The 27,151-nt window shown below is 43.8% G+C and overlaps 1 protein-coding gene across 1 annotated transcript; it reads left to right on the top strand.

The window, feature by feature from the left end:
- The first annotated feature begins 284 nt into the window (after positions 1 to 284).
- On the top strand, positions 285 to 19,348 carry aldh3b1 (aldehyde dehydrogenase 3 family, member B1). The gene is made up of 10 exons (XM_080487494.1): positions 285 to 494; positions 1,453 to 1,622; positions 1,897 to 2,007; positions 2,170 to 2,290; positions 6,356 to 6,441; positions 6,573 to 6,654; positions 7,302 to 7,694; positions 12,871 to 13,037; positions 13,108 to 13,207; positions 19,016 to 19,348. Exons 2-10 carry the CDS (start codon positions 1,461 to 1,463, stop codon positions 19,198 to 19,200), a joined length of 1,407 nt encoding a protein of 468 aa, XP_080343620.1. The 5' UTR covers positions 285 to 494; positions 1,453 to 1,460; the 3' UTR covers positions 19,201 to 19,348.
- Positions 19,349 to 27,151: the final 7,803 nt, after the last annotated feature.

Genomic DNA, 27,151 nt, shown 5'->3' on the forward strand with positions numbered 1-27,151 from the left:
AACAACTTTGCTTGTGATTCGTATACAGAAACGTATTTCATTTCAAACTTTTTTTTATTTATACTTTGTAAAAAGTGTCTATCAAATACAAACACATCACCAGGGAAGGTTCACTTTCAGGGAAAAGTCCACTGGTAGGTTCTTTTCAGCTTTCGTTCAAGTTTTTGTGTACAAACGTTGCTCGTTCTATGTTGACTCCGGTTGACTGGTGCTGCCTCATCCAATATGGCGGCGACGGCCGTCTGTGGGTGTGGAGAGTCCTACATTTCCCAGCATGCGTCACTGCGAGAGAGACTGGACGGACCGGATCAACACTTCTGTCACACACACACACGCCCACACACACACACACACACACACTTACACTTACTCACGGTTTACATAGATCGGCGTACGTTAGTTTCCGTTCTGAAGGAGCAAACAGGGAAGTGAGGAGTGTGAAGTGTGTGAAGTGTGTTCGGAGCTGCTCGGGGGGATTCCTGCCTGCTGAACCGGTAAATATCTGTCTTGTTTGTTTATTTATTTTCAGTATTAAGATTTAAGTGTGACAGCAAGAACTTCACACAGACGTGTGTGTGTGTGTGTGTGTGTGTGTGTGTGTGTGTGTGTGTGTGTGTGTGTGTGTGTGTGTGTGTGTGTGTGTGTGTGTGTGTGTGTGTGTGTGTGTGTGTGTGTGTGTGTGTGTGTGTTTGTTCTTTTTGAGCTTTAAATGAAACTTGGTAGGACACAATCACAGCTCTGCTCTTTGTGACGTGACTGTCAGTCATGTGACTGATCAGTCTTTTTTTTTTTCTCACCAAACAGACTTGCAGCAGATTACTCTGTAGAGTACTCTGATTACTTGAGTTTTGTTGTGTGTACCTGTTGCTGTTCTCCCAGTTTGTCCTGGGATGTGAAACAGATTTGTGTGAAGGACCAGAACTGTGTGGATGTGCATGTTTCTGGAGTAGGTGTGATGAGACGAGGGTGGCGGCGTGGCGTCTCTGCTGAGTCATGTGGACTCGACTTTCTGGTCCTGCTGTCTTACTGGAACCTGAACGATCAGATAGTCTCAGCTGGGTGGTCTTCAGCTGCTTGGACCCCTCAGCATGTTTCATCCAGACAGATGTTATTTCTTCAAACACACTTCTTATTGGCTCATTGTCTGTGACAAACATTCATTCTAACACAGTTTAATAACAACAACTTGTGATTGACCAATGACAGATGCTTCTCTGGTCAGTGATGGAAACATCCGTGACCTTTAGAGTCCCACCTTAATGACAACGTTGTATAGAGCCTTTGTTGTTTGAATGACTGTGAGAAGAGAGTGGAACAGAAGGAAGGAAACACACTGGTGCAGCCCATGATCTAGGAAGACCACCTCCTCCAGGACCCCGAGGTTCTGAAGTGGACTGGGGTTTTAGTTTGTGAGGTTCTGAAGTGGACTGGGGTTTGTTTGCTTCATTCCAGCTGACAGGATGGAAGAACAAGTGCAGGTCATCAACAGGCTGCGGGCGACATTCCGATCGGGCGTCACAATACCGGAACAGTTCCGTCGATCACAGCTGATAAAGCTCATGGCCATGATAAAAGACAACGAGGAACAGATCCTGAAGGCGCTGCACACCGACCTTTCAAAGGTAAACACCCTCGTCACATGGCCAGACACAACCAGAACTAGAACCAGAACCGAGGACATGACCCGAGCGTCAAACATGTGCTGTGAGGTCTCTGTTCTAATGATGCAATTCTAGCATTTTTTTTTTTATATTTCAGAAAAAAACAAAAAAGCTGGTAAAATCCGACAGTCAAGACGAGTCAGATTCAGTGAACTTGGTTTAAAAAGTGTCTGGGAGACTTTACTCCACCTCGTGACGCTTTAATCTGATTTCCCCTGTCGTCTTTTCACTGCAGCCAAAGTTTGAGGCCGTCCTTGCTGAGATTGATATGGTGATCAACGAGCTGCACTACGCCATCACTAACTTATCCAGCTGGATGCAGCCGCAGTACGTCGACAAAAACCTGGTACGCTGCTCCTGTGGCTCCTCGAAGCTGTTGGTGGAAGAGTTGTTTTACTGCAGAATATTAAAGACCAAACAGAGTAATGCAGATCTCTGCCAGTGCCGGTTGGGTCTGGTCTGGTTGGATAAAGAGTCTCCATGATGTTTAAACCTCTTCATGCTTCAGGCCACGAAGCTGGACGAGTGTTTTGTTCGGAGAGAACCGCTGGGACTGGTTCTGATCATCGGACCCTGGAACTACCCGCTGCAGCTCCTGCTGGTGCCCCTGGTGGCAGCGGTCGCCGCAGGTACGCTTCCACACGCGTCACACAATCCCACTATCCACTGCCTCCTGGTATAGAGTGAAAGCAAACAACAAAAGTCTTGCTCATTGTGGCTTTGGCTCAACCTGATGACGTTGGACTGGAAAAGTAATTTATACTGTTAAAAACAACTCCAGTAAGATTTGAATCTTTAAACTGATCAGGTGAGAAGAGGCAGGTAAGAGGTTAGGAAGGTGTGTGGGAATAACAAGAGTTAAACATACAGGTTATCAGAGCCTGTGTGAACACGTCAGTCTTTAAATGCTTCATGGTTCTTCAGGGATCATCAACAGGGACTGACTTTGTGTGGCTCTTTTCTCATCATGAGTGTGGTTGTGGTTTGAGTCCTATCAAAGGCAGATTCATTGCATTATGTCCTGTTTGTTATTAATCCCTATCAACAGTGTGCTGGAGTGAGGACCTCATGGTAACATGAAAAGATTAACTGAGAAACTTTGTCTTCCTGCTTTATTTTCTGAGTCAAGTCTCTGAACTCGGAGTTTAGTTTTGTGTCGGGGCCAATCCTCTGCCCTCTTCAAGACACATCTGCTCTTCTGCTTGCTCTTTTTATCCATATTGTCATTCATGACGCCTGTTATCATGGAATGTGTTGGCAAAGTGAAGAATATCACTTTGATAGTCTGTTAGTTGAAAGTCTTTTTGTTATGAACAAACGTTTTACATAATCTGGCTCTCCAAAAACGTGTTTTGGTTCTTTGTGGACAAATTTATTTCACTTCCTTCAATGCCGGTTTACTTCTGTTCGATATGTGGAGAGAGTTTTTTTTTATAGTATTGAAAGGCTAAAACCACTAAAAGAACTACTAAAACTAAGAAGTCTTTCAATGTGAAAATAGCTGAAATAGCTAGAAGTGGTCGTCCTCGTAAAACTCTCTATTGTTGTTCTTAAATTTTATAAATCAAAGTTTTTTTTAAATATAGCAAAACTGTTTAGGAAGAAAGAAGAAAGTTTATTCATGATATAGAATATTAATGTTAAAATGAACCAGTTTGAAAATGGGATTATGAACAAAGCTTGAAATGTTCACACACACACACACACACACACACACACACACACACACAGAATAAAAAGGTATTTAAAAGCACTTTCAGACTGGTCGTGAAACTGGCGGATTAAGTAAAAGTCGGATTGTGTTAAATGTAGATATCGAGCGAGAGTGGATAATATAATTTAATCCCTATTTTCCTTTTAGCCCAATTTTTATTTTATTTTGTCGTTCAACTGTACATTTGCCTCAAAATCATGAGACCTGATAAATAAAAACAAAACAAGCATTCATTCAGAAAACCTTTGGGAATGTGAGGTGGTTCAGTCCTCTTGACATTTTAACTCGTAATCAAGTCTTTTGTTTCTCGTTATCACTTTGTATTTATTGTTTTCACGCCCAATGTCTCTTTGTTTTGGTCTGACACTAATATAATATATTTGTTTATATGAACAAGTTTATATTTATTGCAATAACACTGAAATCCTTCTCATTGGCATCAAATGTGCCTGCTGAAGGTTTGGATCGTGGGTCTGGATGTTTTTAGCTTTAATAGACAACAAAGCACAGGTGTTCTGTTGAGGTTTGTGTGGATTTCATCACAGATTTCAATATTTACTCACATCACAACCACAAATGTAAAAGTATCTCAAGTGATGGACCGACACGGCACGCTGCGTATCTCTGAAGTCACCAGTCAAGCTCAGTCAGACTGGGTGGAGAGCGTCTGTGTGTTTTCAAGTCCCGCCAGAGATTTTGAATTGGAAGAAGCTCTGGACCATTTCATTCATAAAGTTCAGTTTTGTTCTCGTCTGACCGGAACACCTTCCTCCATGTTTGTTGTGTCTCCAACACGGCTGGTGGCGCCTGAGCTGCTGATGTCTGCAGCTCCTCCAGAGCGACCGTCAGCCTCTCGGCAGCTCCTCTGATCAGTGCTCTCCTTGCCCGGCCAAAACGCCACGCTGTGGTATGGCAGGTTTGGACTTGTGCAACACGATGATGAATCGCACGGCGCTCCACAAGACGTGTTATAATCGAACCCTGCTCTAAACCTCTCCACAACCTTATCCCCGACCTGTCTGGTGTGTTCCAAACTAAACTAATTAGTGTTGCTATAGTTGCCCTGAAAAAGTAATCCGATGACTGGTTACTCCTTTAAAAAGTAACTTAGTTACTTTTAAAGACAAATAATCAGTAAAGTGACTAAGTTAGATTACAAGTAACTTTTTCAGCAGCTGTCGACAACACCCCCCATCGTCTCAACATAAAAATAATTTTGATGTTTTCCAAAAACTCCGTTCTGATCCTGCCTGACCTCCTGCACCATGTTTATATTTAACCTTTGACCTCCTGCACCATGTTTATATTTAACCTTTGACCTCCTGCACCATGTTTATATTTAACCTTTGACCTCCTGCACCGTGTTTATATTTAACCTTTGACCTCCTGCACCGTGTTTATATTTAACCTTTGACCTCCTGCACCGTGTTTATATTAACCTTTGACCTCCTGCACCATGTTTATATTTAACCTTTGACCTCCTGCACCATGTTTATATTTAACCTTTGACCTCCTGCACCATGTTTATATTTAACCTTTGACCTCCTGCACCATGTTTATATTTAACCTTTGACCTCCTGCTGGTACATATTTAACCTTTGACCTTCATTCTTTGTTGTATTTATATCTGACTCACGGTTTTATTGTTTTATTATGAGATTTTCACTGTTACTGGTATCTATTTACCCAGTAATGTAGTTGTAGTCTGTTGTTGCTCTATTTATCTATTTACTTGCACTGCCGGCTCTATGCAACCTTTTAATTGCCCTCCAGGAACAAATAGTCTTTCTTCGATTGATTGGAAAAAAGGGGCGGGGCTTTCTGCCAATATATCTTTTTACTGAGGAAAATTACAGAAGTAGTGTAACATCTCTGCAGTTGTTATTGATGCAGTGATAAGATTAATTAATGATGTTTGTTGGTTCAGATTCTTTTGTGTCACCTGAACACAGGTGACACGAGTTGAGAGCGAGTTGGCTGTGATTGGCTGAGAGTGGAGAAGTGGGCGGGTCAGGTGAGCATGCGGAGACTGCATGCACTGTGTGTGTGTGTGTGTGTGTGTGTGTGTGTGTGTGTGTGTGTGTGTGTGTGTGTGTGTGTGTGTGTGTGTGTGTGTGTGTGTGTGTGTGTGTGTGTGTGTGTGTGTGTGTGTGTGTGTGTGTGTGTGTGTGTGTGTGTGTGTGTGTGTGTGTGTGTGTGTGTGTGTGTGTGTGTGTGTGTGTGTGTCCATTTGGAGGAGAACAAAGCAGCGACCCGGTTCTGTTTAATAATAAAGCAGCTCTGACGAGAAACTGGTCCTGCTGGACTCTATTATAGTAGCACACTGTGACTTGTAGAAGTAACTTTAATCTGATTACTGGTTTGTTTACTTAGATTACTCGTTACTGGAAAAAAAAAGGTCATATCAGAGTAACATGTTATTAATTAATACGTTACTGGCATCACTGACTAATAAACTAAACTAATCATACTTTCTTAATCCCTTTGGGGGAATTCCTTTTCCACATTGGCCATCCTGTTTGCTGGACGCGGGGGTGCAGCCACATTACGGCACTCTAGGGAGCTGACAGGGGTCAAGGGTCATGGTCAGAGACCCTCAGTGGTGACCTGAGCGCTCCTTGGTCTTCATGATGCAGTTGGTTCACAGATGATCGTCACAGAACAGCTGGAGGCACACCTGGACTCTGTTTGCTCACTAGAGACTTCTGAAGGCCCTCGGGTGCACTGGATTTCATTTAGAGGGATCAGAGCGAAGGAGGATGAAGACTTTTGTTTATTTGTAAAAAAGAAATATTCAAAACTATGTCTCACTTTCCTTCCACTTCAGAATTACATGACATACTGAGTTGGTCCATTACATAAAATACATTTACATTTGTGGTTGTAATGTGGAAAATGTGGAAAGTTCAACAGGTATTGGTACTTTTGCAAGCCACTGTAATCTGTTCCTGACGCTGTTCTTGTTGCTTTGTGTGTGAAGGAAACTGTGTGATCCTCAAACCTTCAGAGATCAGCGCTGCCACCGACGCTCTGATCGCAGAGCTCCTCCCCAAATATCTCAGTCAGGTATCTAACTTCCCTTCATTCACTTTTTCACTTATGATTGATCGTGAAGACCAAGGGTCTGAAGCAACGTGTCAGATTCATAAGCGTCGGTTTTGGAGGTCTACCTTCTCAGAGCAGACTCTACTTGACAGGACTGTTATGCGGTGGTGAGCGGTGGAGCAGAGGAGACCGCCGCTCTTCTGAAGAACCGATTTGACCACATCTTCTACACAGGTAGGAACTTCAGGAGGCTTCAGTCCTCCGTGTTTACATTTACCAAATAATAGAAGCAGATCACATCCTGTCTTTACAATTATAGACGTATAGAAGTAGACACATAGACTATAGAAGTAGACACATAGACGTATAGAAGTAAACAAACTCTTTCTCTGCCACTGATTGTTTCATGTGTGTGTTTGTTTCTGAGGAATCTCAGGTTCATGCAGATGGACCAGAAACACTGAGGTTTAATTCTTTAAAAAAAAATGACAATTGCGCCCCAAAAAGTCAACATTATCTTAAATACCTTTCTACTAAACCAGACCAAGTTGAATGTTTTGAAAAATAATGAGGGCAAAATGAATATTATGCCATTTCTAATGATGAAAAATACAGTGAAGTATGTTCTCTTTTAATTTCTCTTTTAGTTTGACCTTTGCAAAAAGAAATGCATCAAATGGCAATTTAATGTCTCAAATCTCCATAAAGATGTGAAATCTTTACACCACAGTAGTTCTCTTCGAGCAGTCTTCACTGTGAGCCTGTGATATCGATGCCTCGTGTTTCCTTTGTGGTTTTTCCACTCTGTGGTCGTCCTGAAGGCCGGCACCGTAGGTTTGCCCTCCTGTGCTGAAGCGTCATGAACGTTTCTCCCACTTCAGGCTCTCAGGCTGTAGCACGCCTGGTTCTGCAGGCGGCCTCCGTCCACTTGACCCCAGTGACCTTGGAGCTGGGGGGGAAGTGTCCCTGTTTTATCGACGACCGCGTGGACGTGGCGGCTGCAGCGCGGCGTCTGGCCTGGTCCAAGTACTACAACGCAGGTCAGAGCTGCGTGGCGCCGGACTTCTTGCTGTGCTCGGCCGCCACCAGGGACGCCCTGCTGCCGGCGCTGAGAGAAACCCTGCAGGAGTTCTACACCCAGGAGCCCCAGAAGTGTGCCGACATGTCCCGCATCGTCTCCCCTCGCCACTGGACGCGTCTCATGGACCTGCTGAAGAAAACCAGTGGGAAGGTCGTGATTGGAGGAGAGAGCGACCAGGACGACAAGTACATCGGTGGGTCAGAACCTTCTGTGGTGATTTTTCTTTCCTCATAATGAGGAATCTCTCCGTGTCCTCGGATTGTCCCTGTCAGGACTGAACCTCAGCAGGACATTGAAGTCGCTGCAGTTCAAACCAAACTACCGAGGTTCATTCTACTGAAATTAAAGCGTAACCGAAGGACATCCACACGCCTACCACCCACTGACATAACCATTTAGAAAATGTAAGGATGTAAAAAGTCTCAGTCCAGGACGTCACTGAGGAACGAAACACCACCGTCACTCATGTTCCTAAACAAACAGAAAGCCCCAAAACACACTGATATATGTGGAACTTAATTCTACAGTGAAAAACTTGTCTTAGTTCAATTCAGTTTTATTTAAATAGGGTCAAATGTAACAGTCTTGTCTCGGGACTTATTACCGAGAGAAACCAACGATTGTCCATGAGGAAGCAGAGCAAACTGTGGAAAGGAAAAACCCTCTTTAATGGGAAGAAACCTGCAGAACCAGAACCAGACTCTGCTGTTCTGGTTGGAGTTTAGAGGAGAGAAGCTCGGTACAGGACTTATAAATGTCAATAATTTCTTTGTTTTTATGATGTATAAAAACAAATGATACGAACATTTCAGCTTGTTCGGGATTTCTAAAAACATATTTAATCAGAGTAAAACATTGACAAGAATTCCCGTGTAAAATACAGTAAGTCAGCAGATTTTCCATCTGCAATGTTGCATCCAAACTGCAACAAAAGATTCAAATTAGTGTTTCATTGGTTCTGTAAATGTGCTGGAACGTCTTTAAAAGCCCCGCTGTGACTCTTCAGGTTCATGCACACATGAACCTGAAGAGGCACATATTTCTGCAGCCTTCAGCCTCATATTTTCACAGATTATCAATCACATGGAGGCCGTCATGCAATAGAATGGAATAATAATACCATAATTTCCGGACAATTGAGCGCACCTGAATATTTGAAAAGAAAAAAACATTTTTGCAAATATAGGCTGCACTTGTTTATAAGCCACAGGTGTTGACGTTGTAACGGGGGATTCTGCATAGTTTCATCACTTCCCGCAAATCAGTTTTTCATAGTGCAGGAAATCCCTGCACACAGGTGGGTGCGTGTTCGTGCGTGCGCGATCGTGCACGTAGTCTGCCAGCTGCAGAAAAGCCAGCAGAGAGAGAGAGCGAAGGCAAGTGATTTACAGCAAAAATACACCAACACTGAGGGTTTTATCTCTGTTGACAAAGTTTTTCATCAGTTATTTGCTGATTGTGATTCTGAGGAGGAAGATTTGTCTCTGGAGGATGATTGATCAGCCACGGAGTGCAGGTGGAGGATGATTGATCAGCCACGGAGTGCAGGTGGAGGATGATTGATCAGCCACGGAGAGCAGGTGGAGGATGATTGATCAGCCACGGAGAGCAGGTGGAGGATGATTGATCAGCCACGGAGAGCAGGTGGAGGATGATTGATCAGCCACGGAGAGCAGGTGGAGGATGATTGATCAGCCACGGAGCGCAGGTGGAGGATGATTGATCAGCCACGGAGTGCAGGTGGAGGATGATTGATCAGCCACGGAGAGCAGGTGGAGGATGATTGATCAGCCACAGAGTGCAGGTGGAGGATGATTGATTAGCCACGGAGTGCAGGTTGGAGTTACGGGATGCTCCTGATGCTCCTGCAGCAGCATATGATGGCTACAATAGTGAGACGAGGTCAGAAAGACAGAAATGTCACTTTTAGGGGAAATTTGGGAGAAACAGGTGCTCAAAACCGCGCCGATACAGGCGGAAGTGGAATTTGGCAGCATGAAGCCCGTTAACCCATAAAAATGCTTAAATTAGCCACGTCCTTTTTCAAGCCACACGGCTCAAAGCGTGTCAAATAAGTGACTGCTTAGAGTCCAGAAATTACAGTATTTAATCATCCCCGGTGGAAATTCATGCCACATAGCTCCACACAGAAGGTAAAGCAAATAAATCACATACAAGTTAAAATGTCAATATGACATAAAGCTAAATGAGTAATATTGAGTATTAATGGCCCGGATTCACAGACAAGACTTAAGCCTAGTCCCAGACTAAAGGCCAATTCATACTCCATAAAAACAAGAAGAAAGTTCGGCAGTGCCAAAGAAAATGACGTCATTGTCTTCGTCCAGCTCCTTCTGGCCGAAGAAATTAGTTTCGGCTGTTCCAGCCATCCTGGCCGAACTGTGTGGGAGCAGCACTGCTGAAACTTCTGCTCTGCCGTGTGCTGCGCATGCATGTTCCAGCTCGCTAATGAATATCAGTCGTATTTTACTCATATTTAGCTTGTACCATCGCTACTGTGAGAGCCCCGCAGCTCGTTAAAATGTCAGAGGGCGGAGTAACGTGATGCACCTGAACGCATCACTCAGCTCCTGTAGTTAAAACCAGACCAACATCTCGGCTGCACGGTCACTGCACTGGTTCTCCCACCAGGGTTAGAATCAGTTCCTCTCGGAAGTGAACACTGTTCGATAAAAAAACTCACATGGTCCCGAAATGACAGTGGAATAATCTGTATGTACAGAAAGAGGTAACTAGTTTACTTTCTATAGTATGTTTACCATTTGTGCTCACTTATTTTTCTTATTTATTTATTTAAATAGGGACAGTACATATTAATGAACATATAACAAATGTAAATGTGTCAGATTATAGCCATAGGCTAATTTCCATCTGTTGTCCTTAGACAGGCTGATGTAAAAAAATTTCACACGTAACAATAAGACAAGTCAAGCCACAAAACAATATACAACAGGATGACATACAAGACAGGGAATAGAGGCATCATAAAAAAAGACAGTAACTTCACATTTAAATGGAACACTGGGATCACAACAACTACTCTATCAAGGAAATAGACAGGATGGACGGCAGGGTAAGGGGAAGACAGGGGAAGACAGTGGAGGAGAAAGGACGGGAGGACTGAGGACAGGGGAAAGAAAAGAAAAGCAGTTCACTTCCACATACTCGGTTAGTCAGTTAAATGAGTGCGTACAGATCCAAGAATCCTACAGTTTGAGATTAGTCATTGTTACATCAGTGGAATTCACTGGATCTAAATATGAGTTTTAAATGATCAGGTTACATTTTGCATTCTTTTTTAAAATCTAATTTGATGTTCTTCCACAGAGTCTATGAAGGCAGATATCATTCAGTATAAACAATGTCACAAAACGATATAACATCTGTGATATGCAGATATATATATATATATATATATATATATATATATATATAAAATGGCCTCCCAAGCACTCCTCTTGTGTTCAATGGCAGCAGTTTGGCCTTTACGTTCAATGACAGCATGATTTCCCAAAGTTTGTTTCAGTGGAGTTTTTTCATACTCGGTAAAGTTCTTTGAGCGTGTTCTTCTGGCTCCAGTCATGTTTGCTGTCAAAATTCCCTTCAGCAAAGCTGCCCTCAATTCCATTCCAGGTTTTTATGAGCACCATGAGGCTAACAGGCTGTGCTCCCACTTAGGCTAATGAGGCTTGACCCAGGTGTCGTCCTTTAAGCTTAGTCCAGGACTCCACAGTCTGGGACTAACTAAGACAAAAGTCAGCTACGCTCATGCAAGCCACTTAAATGACCCAGCTTTAATGGTCTGACTCCTGGCTTGATATAAGCCTTGTCTGTGAATTCGGGCCAATATGTGCAGGGCTAAGCAGTAACTGGTATTCCATCCGTCCATCCATTGTCCTCCTCTTATCCAGTCCGGGTCGCGGAGGCAGCAGTCTCAGCAGGGATACCCAGACTTCCCTCGCCCCAGACTCTTCCTCCAGCACTTCCGGTAGGACCCCAAGGCGTTCCCAGGCCAGCCGAGAGACATAGTCTCTCCAGCGTGTCCTAGGTCTTCCCCCTTAGGCCTCCTACCGGAGGGACATACCCGTAACACCACCCTAGAGAGGCGTCTGGGGGGCATCCCAAACAGATAACCAGAGCCTCAGCTGGCTCCTCTGGATGTGGAGGAGCAGCGGCTCTACTCCGAGCTCCTCCCTGGTGACTGAGCTCCTCACCCTATCTCTAAGGGTGCGCCCAGCCACCCTACGGAGGAAACTCATTTCAGCCGCTTGTATCCGGGATCTCCTTCTTTCGGTCATTTCCCAAAGCACATGACCATAGGTGAGGGTAGGAACGAAGATCGACTGGTAAATCCAGAGCCTCGCCTTTTGGCTTAGCTCCTTCTTCACCACGACGGACCGATGCAGCGACTGCATAACTGCAGACGCTGCACCGATCCGCCTAGGAACTGGTATTATAATTGAAAAGAAAAAAAAAGAAATGACTTTATACAGAAGAAGTTATATTGTCTTATTGCCACAAGAAAAAAGGATCTCCTGTGACTTTGGTGGTTTGAGTCTGTTACTGAAAAAAATGGATTAAAAACAGAATGTTGGGCCTCATTAGAATCTTTAGAACCCCGGGTTCTGGTTAAAAACTTTACAACTCATCTGCATGTTGGAGACAGTACGGACGCAGAGAGGCAAATCATTCCCTTATATTTTGGTTGTGTACAATACTGTTGCCTTTTTGGCGAGAGGTTTCTAAAATTATGCAGAGTATATTTTTGACAGATATTCCATTTGAATTTGTTTCTCTGTGTTTCGGGGCCCTGCCTCCAGGTAACTTCTCCTCTAGGGATAAACCTCTGTTTCAGATACTTAGGGCTGCTGGTAGGAAAGCCATTACAAGGAAGTGGATGAAACTAGAAAAACCAACAGTGGACTGATATCATATATGATGTTTTAAAGATGGAAGGAATAACATCTGCTAGAACAAAATGGGTTCTTTGAAAGATGGATCAGGTATGTTAAACCAGTAACCATCTTTTGTATAATGTTAAAGGGTACGACTCTTTATTCAGGTTCTTGCTAACTTCACTTCATGTTTAAAGTTTTTCTTTTTTTTAGTATCACACAGTCCCTGTTCTAGGGAGTGTAGTTATTTAGTTGTAAGGTCTTAGTGAGAGTGTGTACCATACCATACTATAATATGGTGGATTTGCGTTTGCATGTCCGGTTCACAATTTCATACGAACATTCCACCTGCTTTCAGCTGAAGTTCAACAGAATGAAAACGCTTCCTAAGCTTTAGATTTGTAGGAACAAAAAAAATGTGCTGACCTCGGCGTGGTGTGTCCTGTCGCTCAGCTCCCACGGTGGTGGTGGAGGTGGCTGAAGATGACGCCCTGATGAAGGAGGAGATCTTCGGGCCCATTCTGCCCATCATCACTGTGGAGTCTGTGACTGAGGGCATTGAGTTCATGAACCGCCAGGAGAAACCTCTGGCCCTCTACGTGTTCTCCGACAGCTCCTCTGTAAGTACAGCGCCATCTTCAGGTCAGCGCGGCTCTGCCTGGAGGCTCTAATCTCTAACCTGTGTCTCAGGTGGTCAAGCAGTTCCTGGAGAAGACCAGCAGTGGAGGCTTCTGCTCCAACGACGGGATCATCCACATGTCGCTGCCCAGCCTGCCTTTTGGAGGAGTCGGTGAGTGTGAAGACTCTTTGTTTTATGTTTGAATGGCAGCAAAGAGCTTTTCTTTCTCCAATCAATCAATCAATCAATCAATCAACTTTATTGTCATTGCAACAAATACAACGAAATTTCTTTTTTAAGCTTGGTGAAAAGAGAGACGACGAGAGGTGAGGAGAGGAGAAAAAAAATCTGATTCCAGACTGCTCTATAAAGGAGCACAGTGTGTGATTAGGGGGAGAGAAAAAAAACACCTCAGCACATATAAAGCAGGTTACAACATGTCTCCAAGACAAAGCACATGTGGACATAGGAGGTGGGGTTAGGTTGCAGCCAGCCGCTGGGTTAGGTTGGTGGAGCTCACAGCCTCTCGTAGGAGCTCAGCTCACCTCCTCCACCTGCCTCTGTGTGGGAGGAGGGGAGCGGCCAACAGAGGCGGTGAAGCGGAACTGTTGCTTCTCTCTGCAGTGTCAGTCCAGTGTCTGGTGTCGTGAGACGGCCTTGATAGTCCTGGTCAGAGACAAGTTCCCAGTGGGGCGGGTGTGAGGCGATATCCGGGAAGGACAGAGCCTCTGTCCAGAGCGTTTTACACATCCACATCCAGGAGAAATAGAAAAACAATCCAGCTTTCGGCGTCTGGACGTCTGAGGGAATCTGAATGTAGATAAGATTTGTTTTTGTTCAGGACGACTTCAGCCTTCTCTCGTCCTCGAGTGTCTCTGGTCTTCGTGCTCCTCCAAATCAGAGGCCATTTTTTGAGTGTTCCAGTAGAGCTCTGCAATTCTCCAAGTTGGTTTCTGTTCCACGTAAATGTTCAAAAGTGGCATCCTGCTTACTTTTGAGTTGGTTTATCACATGAGTCTGAGCGTTCAAAGCCCTGCACAGTCGCTCAGTCTGACCAGTGAGGCAGTCCAGAACCCAGGATGTGGTTGTCCACCCCTGCATGCTCCATCTTGTCTCTCAGAAGCACAGGCTGTATGGTGTTAAACACTGGAGAAATTAAAGAATATGATGCTCACAGTGTTTCCAGGCTTCTCCAGGTGAGACAGGGCTCTGTGTTGGAGGAGGATGATGGCGTCCTCCTCCACCCCTGTATCAGATTGGTAGGCGAACCAGAGCAGGTCCATGTGTGGTCTCGCCATCAAGCGGAGATGGGTGAGGACCAGCCACTCTACGGTCTTCATTTGGTCGGATGTCAAAGCAACGGGCGGCAGGCGTGGAAGACCAGGGTGCTGTGTAGCGTTGACATTTCAATAAAGCCAGGTAACAAAACAACCAGTGAACAGGAAGCGGCGTATCTAAACGAAGCGGCTTGTCCAGATTGATGATCGGACCCATTTTATGATGTGATGTTTCGGTTCATCTACTACTATAGCAGTGGGTTTGGTCCCGGCACATTCTGTGCAGTGGGACTGAGGCTGGAGACCAGGGGTCCCCGAAACTCAGACCAGCAGGTCAAACCAAGGGCCGGAACAGTCGCAGGTTTTTTGCACGATGTCAGTAAAAGTTGTTTTAATTGCAGATGTTTTCGCTGATGTTTCCATTATTACTATTATTATTGTTGTTATTATTATTGTTATGAGTAATAGTCAAGGTTGAGTATTAATTGAAGCCTGTGACTTTCAAAACTTGTGTTGAGGGTCACATAAAAAAGCATTCTTGAAAAAAAGGAAGTTCAAAACCAACAATCTAATTATTTACGCCCTGAGAGAGACAGAAATACAGGGAGCGATTTAGGTTGTTACTTTTTAAATTCCATAATTGTTGTTTTAATGCTGCGTTTGTTTCTGTTCTCATTTCAACTATTTATTGTTTTTAATTGTGGTCTGCTGCATTTGAAGTATAAAAACTGCTATATAAATGAACTTATTAGAACTATTGTTGTATTTTGTTGTTCTGATACACCAGTTAGATGTCAAATAAACAAACATTTATGAATTCACTGACCAATCGGTGAGAAAAGTGATGAGATGAGGAAATTCCTCTGACGTATCCTGTCGTCTGAATCCTGAGGCCTGACGTTGCATCAGAAAGTCTGTTTCTGGATTCTGTTACTTTAAGTTAGAGATCAGAGGTGAAGAACACTCCTCCACTAAATCCTCCACTCTTCTAGTTGCAGTATTATCCAACAGCGAAACTTTGCTTAAAGGTGCATTTACACATCGGCATGATGAGTTCCTGAATTCATTCCTGCCACATTCCTGACATTTTTAATGTGACGTAATGCATCTGAATATAGTTCGTAAATGGGTGTGACATTCCTGATATTCCTGGAACATCTTTTTGGCTGCCATAAAATAATGACAATATAATAATACCCAGTTGCTGCCCTGGCTTGTTTTGAGCCCTGGGCGAACACCCGCCTCCACGAGACGGCGATTCTCATGTCCTCTGGTTCACGGTGCGTCCTGGCAGCTGGACATGTCTCAAAGCGAAATCCACAACTAAATATACCAAATTCTCCCGATTCACCACATTCCTGACAGATAGAGAATGACGATACTCAACGGCGCATAGCAGCCCGCCGCAGTTCGCAGCCCGCCGCAGTTCGCAGCCCGCCGCAGTTCGCAGCCCACCGCAGTTCGCAGCTTTGCACATTAGTTCGCAACACCGCGGAACAATAATGGCGACCGTGCGTAACGATCCGCCGCTATTTCCTGCTCTCACTTGTAACTCATGATAAAAGGTGGCGACTGTCCGCGACGGCGTGACGCCTCGACCCTGAATCATAGAACTCAGGTCAACTTTGATCAAATTGACATTCGTGCCAAACTTGTCGTCGTTCTGTTTCTTTCTTTTCTCGTCGTGACTCAAAACTTCATCAACCGTATTAATTGAGCTTTTTTATCGGCATCAGCAAATTGTTTCTTAGCTTTGGTAAGGTTCCATGAAACAAGCGATGATGCCGCTGTCGCTCTCTTTTGTACCAATGCCGACATATCGTAGACACGGAGGGCTTGTATCACGTCATGTTTTCAGTTTCTGTTTAGCGGCTGTGGGACTTTGGAGGGTGGTGGGTATTAAAGCTGGCGGCATGCAGAGAGTTGAAGTGCTGGTAATATAAAACTAAAGTGTTCAGTCCAGTCAGAGTGGAACTGAAGGCTTTCCTGGTTGACTGCGCTTTTTCACGCTGCGGTTCATGTTGTTTCCTTGTTTAATTTCAATTTACTGACTTTCTGCAATATGACGGGGGGTTTCCCGGGTCGTGAAATTGAAACCTGTGGTCGTGGGCCGTCGAGCAAAGCATGCATTGACGTAATTACATCCGATGCGCTCAGACTCCGTCTCCAACTGCGTGGGATGAGGATTAAAAAGGTAGAGCAGCACATTTTTCCCCCCACAAATTGCACTTTATTTCATGTTGATGTGCAGCTAATGAGCCGGCGCGGGCCAGACAGTTGGCTCCCTCAGGCCGCCTATTGAGGACCCCTGGTCTAGAGTTTGGTTCCTTGTGGCCTGTGATGGTTTCCAGGCTTTTCCAGACTCTGCAGACATTGTTCAGCTGCAGCTGGTCCTGGGGGTTACACCACTTATCAATCAGAAACGCTCCCAGCCCTCCTCCTTTCCTCCTACTGTCCGCACGGTCCTGCCGGCACCAGCCTGAACCCGTGATCCAGTGATGCAGCTTTTTCTAGAGTTAGTGCAGGTCCAGTTAGCCTCGTCTCTATAAGGATCGTCACATTCCCCATGATGATGGATGGGAGGGCGGGTCGGTTCTTTGTCCTCTTGTCTCGGCTCTCGGTCCGACGGCCTGCTCTTCCGCTGTGTTGCAGAGCGCTAATGGCTGCGGCTCCTGGAGCCTCCAGACACCGTCGTAAACAATTTGAAAAACAGCAGAAACTGTTGGCAGAAACTCGGACTTTGTACTTACTATTTTGGATAAAAGTTAAGTTTTTGTTTAAAAAAAAAAAACAAGCCTGTCAGAAAGCAGATCAGTCACCTTGTTTATAAATATTATAAACTACTATATTATAAACCAAACTTAGTTTGAACATTTCATCCTGTCTGATGTTTACATGACAACAAATTCGAGTGTATCCGCAAAACTTTCTTCATCTTTGGGGGGTCCGTTTACACAGCACCAGTGTGCGGATCCACTGTATCTGTTAAGTTTTTATCCCGGCTCCAAAGGTGGAAACATTCTTTCACGGTCGCTAATCCCTCCTGCAGAGACTGATGGAGGCTTCAAGCGCTCTTACTGCGCACAGCTCTCCCCCTCCCTCCCCTCCCTCCTGCTCATTCAGTTGTAAACAAACATGGCCGACCCGTAGTGGTTTGACTCGCTGTCAGTATTCTAGTTTTATTGTCCATATCAGTAGTTTTATAGTTGAGACTCTCCCTGATAGCATCTGATCCGTCATCAGTCCATACGGACGTCGGGTTCTCTCTATTTTCTTCACGTTTATGGTGTATTGTTCTTTACCAGTGTTGCCAGATCAGATCGACAGTTTCCAGCCCAATCACGTCTTAGAACCCGCCCATTCCAATAAAAAACAGCCCAAAACTTCGAAGTTGCCAGACACCCGTGCAAACCAGCAAAATCATACCACATGCAAAAGAAAACACACCCAGAGCTTCATATCTTCATCAAATAACCACATATAAATGATAGATAAATAGGTTTTTGCAAATTGCAACCAACAACAGTGCGGTAAATCAACCATAGGCTACACAAACTGCAAAATGAACCTCTGGCATCCTCGCACCAAGCCCTGGTTAGTAATAATGCCAACTGCACGTACAAATGTGCACTTTTAAGCCGTGGAGGCCTCATATATTTCCTTATTTACATCACAAATGACCTGTATGAGGATTACATGCAAATCAATTTAAAACAAAATTACGCACATACAGACCGCATCTCCCTCCCTCTCTCCCTTCTCTCTTTTTTTTCTCTTCGCCGCTTTCCACACCTGTGGTGCTGAAAGACGCACTACGACCTGGCTGCACCGCAGCTGATTGAGTTTTTAATTCAACGAGCAAATGCAATAGAATAAGTGGGCTGCAGTTACCAAAATAAGTCCAAATAAGCTAATGTGACATAAATATCATCTTACCTTTACGCAGAATCAGCGTCTTTCCATTAACTTCAACAATGTTGAGAGCTTGAACTATTTACAGTCACTGGAAGCCAGATCAGCTGGCTAATACATGGCTGAATCAAATCTTTTAGGCTATATTCAATTCTGAGAGAGAGAGAGAGAGAGAGAGAGAGAGAGAGAGAGAGAGGAGAGAGAGAGAGAGAGAGAGAGAGAGAGAGAGAGAGAGAGAGAGAGAGAGAGAGAGAGAGAGAGAGAGAGAGAGAGGAGAGAGAGAGGAGAGACGAGAGGAGAGAGGAGAGAGAGGAGAGAGAGAGAGAGAGAGAGAGAGAGAGAGAGAGAGAGAGAGAGAGGAGAGAGAGAGGAGAGAGAGAGGAAGGAGAGAGAGAGAGAGAGAGAGAGAGAGAGAGAGAGAGAGAGGAGAGGAGAGAGAGAGAGAGAGAGACCAAATTTTAATCACCAGTCCAATATATTTTTTCTCCGCCTGACATAAACAAAAATAGCCCAATCTGGCAACACTGTTCTCTGCACACGTCTGTGTGGTTTCATTACAAAATCAAGCAACAGTGGCCTCCTGTGGCCCGGTATACTAACTACATCATTGTCCGTGTTTAAACTTATTTCTTATTTCTTTCTTATTTTAGTCTCCATGATTTGATATTTTTACCTTCACATAAAGTAATTTCAGAGATTTAAATGGCCAAAAGAGATTGAAGTGACACTCGGAGCCTGTGAGGTTCTGTCTGCAGACTCTCACCGTGCCGGGGGGGGTTTCTTTGTGCAGGGGCAAGTGGCTGGGGCAGTTACCACGGGCGCTGGGGCTTCGAGACCTTCAGCCACCAGCGCGCCTGCATGCTGCGGGGCTGGGCTCTGGAGCGGCTCAACGGCCTTCGATACCCCCCCTACTCCGAGAACAAGCTGAGCTGGCTGCGGTGGACCGCGTCCCCGAAGAGCTGTGCGCTGATGTGAGAGTGTGAGAGTGCGAGTGCGTGTGTGTGTGTGTGTGTGTGTGTGAGTGCGCGCGCGTGTTTTTAAACATGTTTCCTATCTCTTTCTTTCTTGGTGTTCTGAAGCTGTCCATCATGAATAAAGATGAATAAACTTTAGATAAATTGGAGTGTAACTGTTAGTCTCTCTCTTTTTTTTAAACTAGATGTGGTAAAGATCTGTCGTCCACCATAATAAGTCATCTAACAAGGTTAGATACTTGGTAGGACTCATAAAATGTCTTTAGATATTTGCTGCTTGTCATTCAATACGTACTGTAGGCGATTCTCTCCAGCGGGAGGTCTGACGTCCGTCTCGGCCGCTGAACACAGGTCGGTGTAAAGACGCTCTTCCACAGGTGTGTCTTGGAGATCATTTTTTCAATTAACGTTTTCACTAATTCCCAAAACATTTCAATTTGTCAACACTGATACAATGAAGAGAGTCTCCGTCGTTTTCTCAGCTCCTGCAGAGATCCAGTATAGTGTTATTGTACCTGTTCAGGTCTCCTGCTTCTGACCTCCCATATAACAGAAGTTATTCCATTTGTCCCAAAACATCCGAGAGAGAAGTTAATTAAACATCTAGAAACACTGGGTGGGGTTACTTTGACCTGGAAGTTTGTGGTCTGACGCCTCCAGCCTCAATCTCTCTGTCTGCTGGATTGACTGTCACTCAGTGGCGTGCGGTGAGGTTCATGGCTGGTGAGGCACTGACTTCATCACAGTCAGATTTACAAACATATGAACCCTAAAGAGGATCTTATTCACCATTTGATTGGCAGCAGTTAACGGGTTCTGTTTAAAAGCTCATACCAGCATTCTTTACACATACAAACTGGAGCACACAAAAAAGCACATTTAATAAAACAAAACGTTATTATGGTCTTACCTTTACTTATAAATGAAGTCGAGAGGAAAAAATAAACGATCGCTGCCGCTGCACTTGACTTGCTAACTGTAGCTTGTTGTCACTTATTCTGCAGCCGAGGAGTCGCAAGAAGGATCCCTGGGATCACTAGCGCCCTCTACCATGAGGCAGGAGAACTGCGTGCCTCACCCAGTGCCTCTTCGCAGCCGTTTTATGATTGCTCAGCACAAGAAACACGTTACACACATACAGTTGTTGACAAAATACACTGTACATTATATACCTCAGGTAACTAAACTATGGAAATTTATAATATAATTCACATAGCAAAAGTGTTTGAACATTTTAATAGCGACATACAGAGAGATAGCAATACGGTCTCACTGCACAGCAGGCCAGCAGTTAGCCGAGTCATTGCGCAATCCATGGTGAGGCTCAGCTGGCTGCCGCCTCACCGCAAGTCTCTTCTCAGTATTTGAACTGTAAATGTGAAAATTCAGCGATTTTGAATAAAAATAATCTAAAACTGGTGAAGTTAAATGGAAAATAACTTTATAGTATAATCACTGGATACATATAACAATTTAATTAATTTATTTTCTTTTTACATTTTTTTTCTTTCCATGATGGCAGGTGAGGCACTGCCTCACCTGCCTCCCCTGACTGCACGTCACTGCTGTCACTAATGCTTGCTCATGTGAAATTGTTGGGTTTTTGTTTGTAAAAGAGCTTTGAAATACTGGTTTCACGCGTTGCATTGACCGAACCATGTGTGTTTGTTGTTGGTGAGTGAGCATTAACAGGCTTTTCCTCCTCGTTGTTTCACTCATCAGAGCCTCATTCAAAATCTCAGCTTTTTGATGAGCTGTCAGCCGAGTTTAATACATTTAGAATACAGTTCCAGCATTATCTTATTTTTTAACTCCAAGCTATATTAATGAGAGTTCTTACTGGACTTGAGCCTATCGGGATGTGTATTTGTGTAATGAGGAAGGACATCGTCACCCTCTATCAAGGTGTGCAGAGTTATTAGGCAGGTTGTTTTCCTCATGCACAATGGGCCAAAAAGATTTAAAGTAAAATCTGTCAATCAAATAAACTTCCAGAGAGCTACAGCATGCTGGAGTGGAAGTGGTTTGTAGCAATGTTCTTTTAAATCACTGTCAATTCATTTAGTTTCTGTGTGAGAGCCCAGAAACTGAAGAGTCAAGTCTTGCTTGTATATTGATTCATATATTTTGGTGTAAAAGTCTGAACAGTATTGATCTATTCTTTGGGGCTCATCGGTGATCTCTCCATCAATGTTTAGTTTTTGTATTGTTTACATTTTAGCATTATGTTGTTCAAGCTCCTTTGTCAGGTTTAAGCTACGGACATTTATTAAATCTGCAAGAAAGAAGAAGAAGACAACAAGAAATGAGCTTTGTTTACTCGCGAGGAGAAATGACTAGGAGTGTACCCAAGTACACCTCCTATCCACTCTGGCCCCAGATCATTTCTCCTGCGTTTTTATTCCATTTAACAAAGGGGAGGGTTTACAGGATACACATCATAGAAACAAACATTCTGTGAGTTTTAACAGTTTTATCAACTATGAGTACAATCAAAGGACATCCCCCGCACATGGGACGTCGAGAAGGCAGCTGTGTGGATGACGCTCATCCTGCTTATCAGCCTCGGTCAGGTTGACCTGCTCAGAACATATGATTAGTGAGCAGCGCGCGCCTCAGCGGCGCTGCTAAGAAAGAACACAAGGAATAAAACTGAACTTGAACATGAATATAATTAAGCACGGATATGGCAACTATATATAAAATTACTCTAACATATTCCCCCTGTTTGTCATATCTGTGCCTACATTCTCACATCACTTGTAACCAGCCACTTCAATATTGATTTTCAGCTGCAAGATCATTTTCGCAAGAACACAAACATTTACACTCGGGTTTGTAATGTTTTACTGTTACTCATAATCTCCAGGGTCTGGAAAAAGGTCGGGCAAGGATGGAAAGTCATCACCCTCGCTAATTTCAGAGTCATGTTCAGCATCCCCCAACAACGGATAAGCCTGCGCCAGGTCCTGTTTCATGGGAGAAATGACAGTGTTGATTAGGCGGGTGAGGAGGGCGTGGATACATGGGATACAGCAGCAGCCACACAGGGTGAGGATGGCAGTGAAGACAGCAAGGGAGATCAAAACAGACATTACAAGAGCTTTGTATCTCCCAAACATATCAGCCCATCCATCCCACATAGACGTGTCGATGCCAGAGTGATCGTTCATCTTTTTATTCAAAGTACGAAGACCCTCCAAGGCCCGTGTGAGCGTTCCATCTGCTGCTGTGTTGTTTGGAATAAAGGTACAACATTTGTCCCCAAACATTGAGCACACCCCCGCCCTTCTCCGCCAGCAACATATCCACCGCTATACGCGTCTGAAAAGCCATTGTCGATGTTGCTGAAAGCTGCCCATGAACTGCTGAAAAACCCATTTCTGTCCAATTTCCCAAACGCTGAACATTGTAATGAATATAGTTTATTCTGTCAACATTTGTATTAGGAGTGATAGGAAAAATCATGGAAATGACTGGTATATTCTCGAAGCCTGCTGCAACTTGATCTGCTAGTTTATACTCATCAGGAACACCACGTGGTACACCGATGGCATCGATGTATGTTGGATCGGCTTCTCCTCCTTTCCAGCTTCTTTTCTGTCGTCTCACCATCTCCGTCCTGTAAACATCAGTCTGCAACATTCTCTCAGAGATTAGAGTCACAACCAGGGGAAGAACGTTTACTGGAATGATGAAGGTCACGAGTGCACACAATCCTTGAGCTCGCTTAGGAAGGCCATCATAAATTCTGTTTGGGCCACAGCACCACCACACATCTGCTCGTGCTAATGGTGTGAATTTGGCTGGAGCTTGAACTGTTTCAAGGCACCAGGAGTTGTTTAGGCTTCCAAGGAAATGTTTAGGGTTCGTGCTCGTGATTTTTATGCAGGTGAATTTCTGAGGTGCTACGGTGTTATAAAAGAGTGGTTTGCGCTTTGTCATGGTTGTGAGTGGAAAAGTTTTGTCTAGGTGTTTGCAGGTCGCGTCAGGGTTGGTTTCTTGCATCAGGTTGATTACACAGGTGGAGTTTACTGGAGCCGGAACTATTTTAAGTAAGGGTCTAGCTACCATACAAACTAAGCATGACCCTTTGTCTGGATTTTGTGGAATCTTAGCTGCTTGTTCCACCATTAACAACCAGTTATTTTTATCTCCCGAGATTCCTGTGGTAATTTTGAAGTAATCATCAGCTCCCGTATCCTGATCTATTGCCATTATCCCTGCATGTTTTGCTGCTGAGGTCATCCGAGCCGTGTTTTGTTTTTTAGTTTGCGCGGGGCAGTTATAGTCACATAGGTGTAACTGGAAAGGCACATCTTTCCCTATTTTGTACTTCCATAAATAGAATCCCCAACATGTCGCTGCATTTGCATATTGTAAGTACGAGGGAGGGGCGATTGTTCTGTTTTTTGTTAAGTTTACTGTTATGATTATCGCTGTGCTGGATGTGGTTGGTGCCTGAATCGTGATGATTGACCGGTGATATTTTGCATATGTGGTAGTTGTGTACCCCGACCAGTCTGCTCCCACATCTTCTGCTACTAAGGTTCCCCAGGTGGTATCTTTTATGTCATTAGTCAAATACCATCGCACCCCATAACCCCCCTTCTGTCCATTCCACTCTAGGTTTTGTGGCTGCAAGATTATGGTGGTAGTTCTGTCTGTTGGTAAATACACTTGTGGTATGTGAAGGTGTGATCCCCAGCTGATGTTTCCCTCGCATCCGTCTTTTGCATTTCTAACTGTGGCATGTCTTTTTGGTCTGGTTTGGTCTCTTTCGCTGTGTTGAGGTGGTTCCCATAGGAACCACACTAAGGCAAAAAGTATTATTGCGATTGCTATGACGGTTAGGGTCCAGAGGACCACACAACCGTTTGACTTTGTCATTACTGCTCAGTTCGGCTTCCGCTAAACCACTTTACGGCTTGTAATCGTTCTTCTGCTGACTTTCAGGTCTACTCAGGCTCTAAACGTCTGAATCCACCCTACTATCAGTCTTTTGCTCGCTAGGTGGGGTCGGAGACTCAGCAGTGATGACCCTTTTACAATGTGATAAATGTATCCAAGTTTGCCTTTCTGCTATTTTCCTCATATAGTCTGCTAAATTAGCTTCCTCATCTGGTTCCCAATAATTTGTAAAGGTTGGTATTCTGTAAGGTCGTCCAAATAACATTTCATATGGCGTTAAGCCATTCGTACTGGTGATGTTAATGTACATTTTTACCAAATCTAAGCATTTTGTCCACAGTCTATTTGTTTCTTCCATGCACTTCTTTAATCTATTTTTTATTGTTCCATTCATTCGCTCTACTAGACCTGCACTCTGCGGATGATATGAACAATGATTTTTTAGATCTATGTGAAACAAAGTTCCTATATGTTTAATCACTGCATTTACAAAATGTCTAGCATTATCGCTCCTGATTACCTCTGGAATTGTTTATTATTATGCCTTTACATAATGCTTTGGCTACTGTCAAGGAATCTGGTGTCCTTGTCGGAAATAACTCTATCCATTTAGTGAATGCGTCGATTATTACTAGGCAGTATTCATAACCTTCACTTTTGTTTAATTCTATGTAATCCATGTGTATTACTTGAAATGGATATTTTGGTTCTGGGAATTTCCCTCTCTTTGGTCTTATGTTCCCTTGCGGATTGTGTTTAGCGCATGTTAAACATGTCCTACAAAAATTTTTGAGTAAGAATTAAAGCCATAGGTTGTATATATTTTGTGTATTTGTCCTACCCTCCCTCCTGTTTGAGACATGTGACATGTGACATGTGACATGGCTCAATATTGCTGCCCATTTATATAGGTTTTTTGGTAGGATTGGTTTGTTTTCTGGTCAGAAATAGATGCTATCTTTTAGTTTAGCGCCTTGCTTTTTTTTCCAATAATCTTGTTCTATTGGTGGACTTTGTTTTTGCATAGTTCTAAGTAAGTCTTGATCTAAGTGGTCGTGTTTTTGTATTGATGCAGCAAGAATTTTCCTTGTTGCTGCATCTTTTGCTGTTTTATCAGCGAAAGCATTTCCTTTGCTAACGCTGTCAGTGCCGTTAGTGTGGGCTTGACATTTGCATATTGCTAATTTTGAGGGTAACTGGATAGCTTCCAATAGCTCTTTTAGCAATATTGCATGTGTGACTGGTTTTCCTGCTGATGTAACCATTCCTCTGTTATGCCAGTATGTGACAAAGGTATGAGCAGTAGCATAAGCATACTGACTATCAGTATGTATTGTTACTGGTTTTCCTGCCATTAGTTTACAAGCTTCGGTTAATGCAACTAGTTCGGCTGCCTGTGCAGAATAATGAGATGGCAACGCTTCCGCTTTTAAGACTTTGTCTGCTGTCACTACAGCATAACCTGTCTCAGTTTTCCCAAACGAATTTTTTCTAGATGAACCGTCAACATAAAGTGTCTCTCCTTTATTTAAAGGTTGGTCAAAAAGATCTTTTCATTGATCTAAATGCCTTCTTGCATAGTGACACATGTGCTGGGTACTGGCCTCCATACATCTGGTTTAAGGAGGCTGGGAGTGTCACAGCAGCCGCTGCACGGCTGTGGCCATCGCTGTACACATAACTGCATGTTATCTTTTCAGGAGTAAGTTTGTTCAGTTTGTTTTCATAATCTTCGTCTGGCCCTGGAGTTGTTTTTATTTTACAAAAAGCTGTTTCTGCTGAGGATGTCCATTGTAGTTTATCTGTCATTTTGAGCTCATTTTCATACATTCATTTGGATAGTTCAACAACCTCTTCTGCATAATTTGGTATAAAAGTTCTACAGTAATTTGTCATGCCTAAAAAGGACATCATTTGCTTTTTGGTTACTGGCTTTGGTGCGTGTAAAACTGCTTGTTTTCTGTTGTCAAGAATTGTTCTTCCTCCAGCGCTTAAACTGTGGCCTAAATATTTGACCTGGGTTTTACACAACTGTAGTTTATCTCTGCTTACTTTATGGCCTTCTACATACAGGTGTTCTAAAAGTGCTAATGAATCTTGCATACATGTTTCGTTATCTGGTGATGCTAATAAGATATCATCTACATAAAGGAGTAGTTGGCTTCCTCTCGGCCGGGTAAATTTAGCCAAACTCGCGCTCATGCATTGAGAATAAATTGTTGGGCTTTCACAATAACCTTGAGGTAATCTGGTAAATGTATATCGTTGTCCTTTGAAGGTGAATGCAAACCAATACTGACTATTTGGATGTACTGGTATTGAGAAGAATGCGTTGCTTATGTCCACTACTGTAAATACTTTTGCATCTGATCTCAAGTTATTTAACAATGTGTGTGGATCTGGTACACAAGGTGCTCTTTGCACCACCGCATTGTTTACTGCTTGCAGGTCTTGAACCATCCGCCATCCCTGTGACGGCGCCTGCTTCCTGACAGGAAACAATGGGGTGTTGCATGGTGAGTCAGGACAGGGGATAATGACCCCTGCTTCTTGTAAGGCTTTTATTACCGGCGTAATTACTGTCTCTGGTTTGGTCTATGTTCTGTTTTCGGTCAAATTTTTACAGGTTGTGCTCCTTTAATCAGGCCTACATCTGTCGGACCTTTTGACCATAGTGCAACTGGAATGTTTTTTAGAGCTTTCTCGTCTTCCTGTGTAAGATATGTGTGTCACTCCTCATTTAGGTGCACATTGCTTTTGACCGTCATAGTGAGAAATAAACGCATTCGTCTCAGTGCGGTGGATGGACTGGTCTCCACGTCGCGAGAAACTCGATACCAATCGCGTGTCTGGAGACCCGTCTTTACCAATCTGCCCAGATCCTGCCATGTGCCCGTCGATTTATTGCACAGTGACACATGTGGTGGATAAGTTCCTCTGTAAGCCTGTTTTAGATGATCAGGCAGCTCTACTGCTGCTGCAGCTGCATTTTCTGCATTGCTGTAAATGTGTGTGCAAGTTATTCTGGCTGGGGTTATCTT

This window comes from Lipophrys pholis, assembly GCF_963383615.2.
Source record: "Lipophrys pholis genome assembly, chromosome: 19".
In the NCBI taxonomy this organism is placed as follows: Eukaryota; Metazoa; Chordata; class Actinopteri; order Blenniiformes; family Blenniidae; genus Lipophrys; species Lipophrys pholis.

Bases quoted from the DNA above. Each gene is read 5' to 3' on its own strand.
- aldh3b1 (XM_080487494.1), top strand. From the start codon at position 1,461: ATGGAAGAACAAGTGCAGGTCATCAACAGGCTGCGGGCGACATTCCGA. The intron at 2,008-2,169 runs GTACGCTGCTCC...TTCATGCTTCAG, and splicing joins AGTACGTCGACAAAAACCTG to GCCACGAAGCTGGACGAGTG. The intron at 6,655-7,301 runs GTAGGAACTTCA...CTCCCACTTCAG, and splicing joins TGACCACATCTTCTACACAG to GCTCTCAGGCTGTAGCACGC.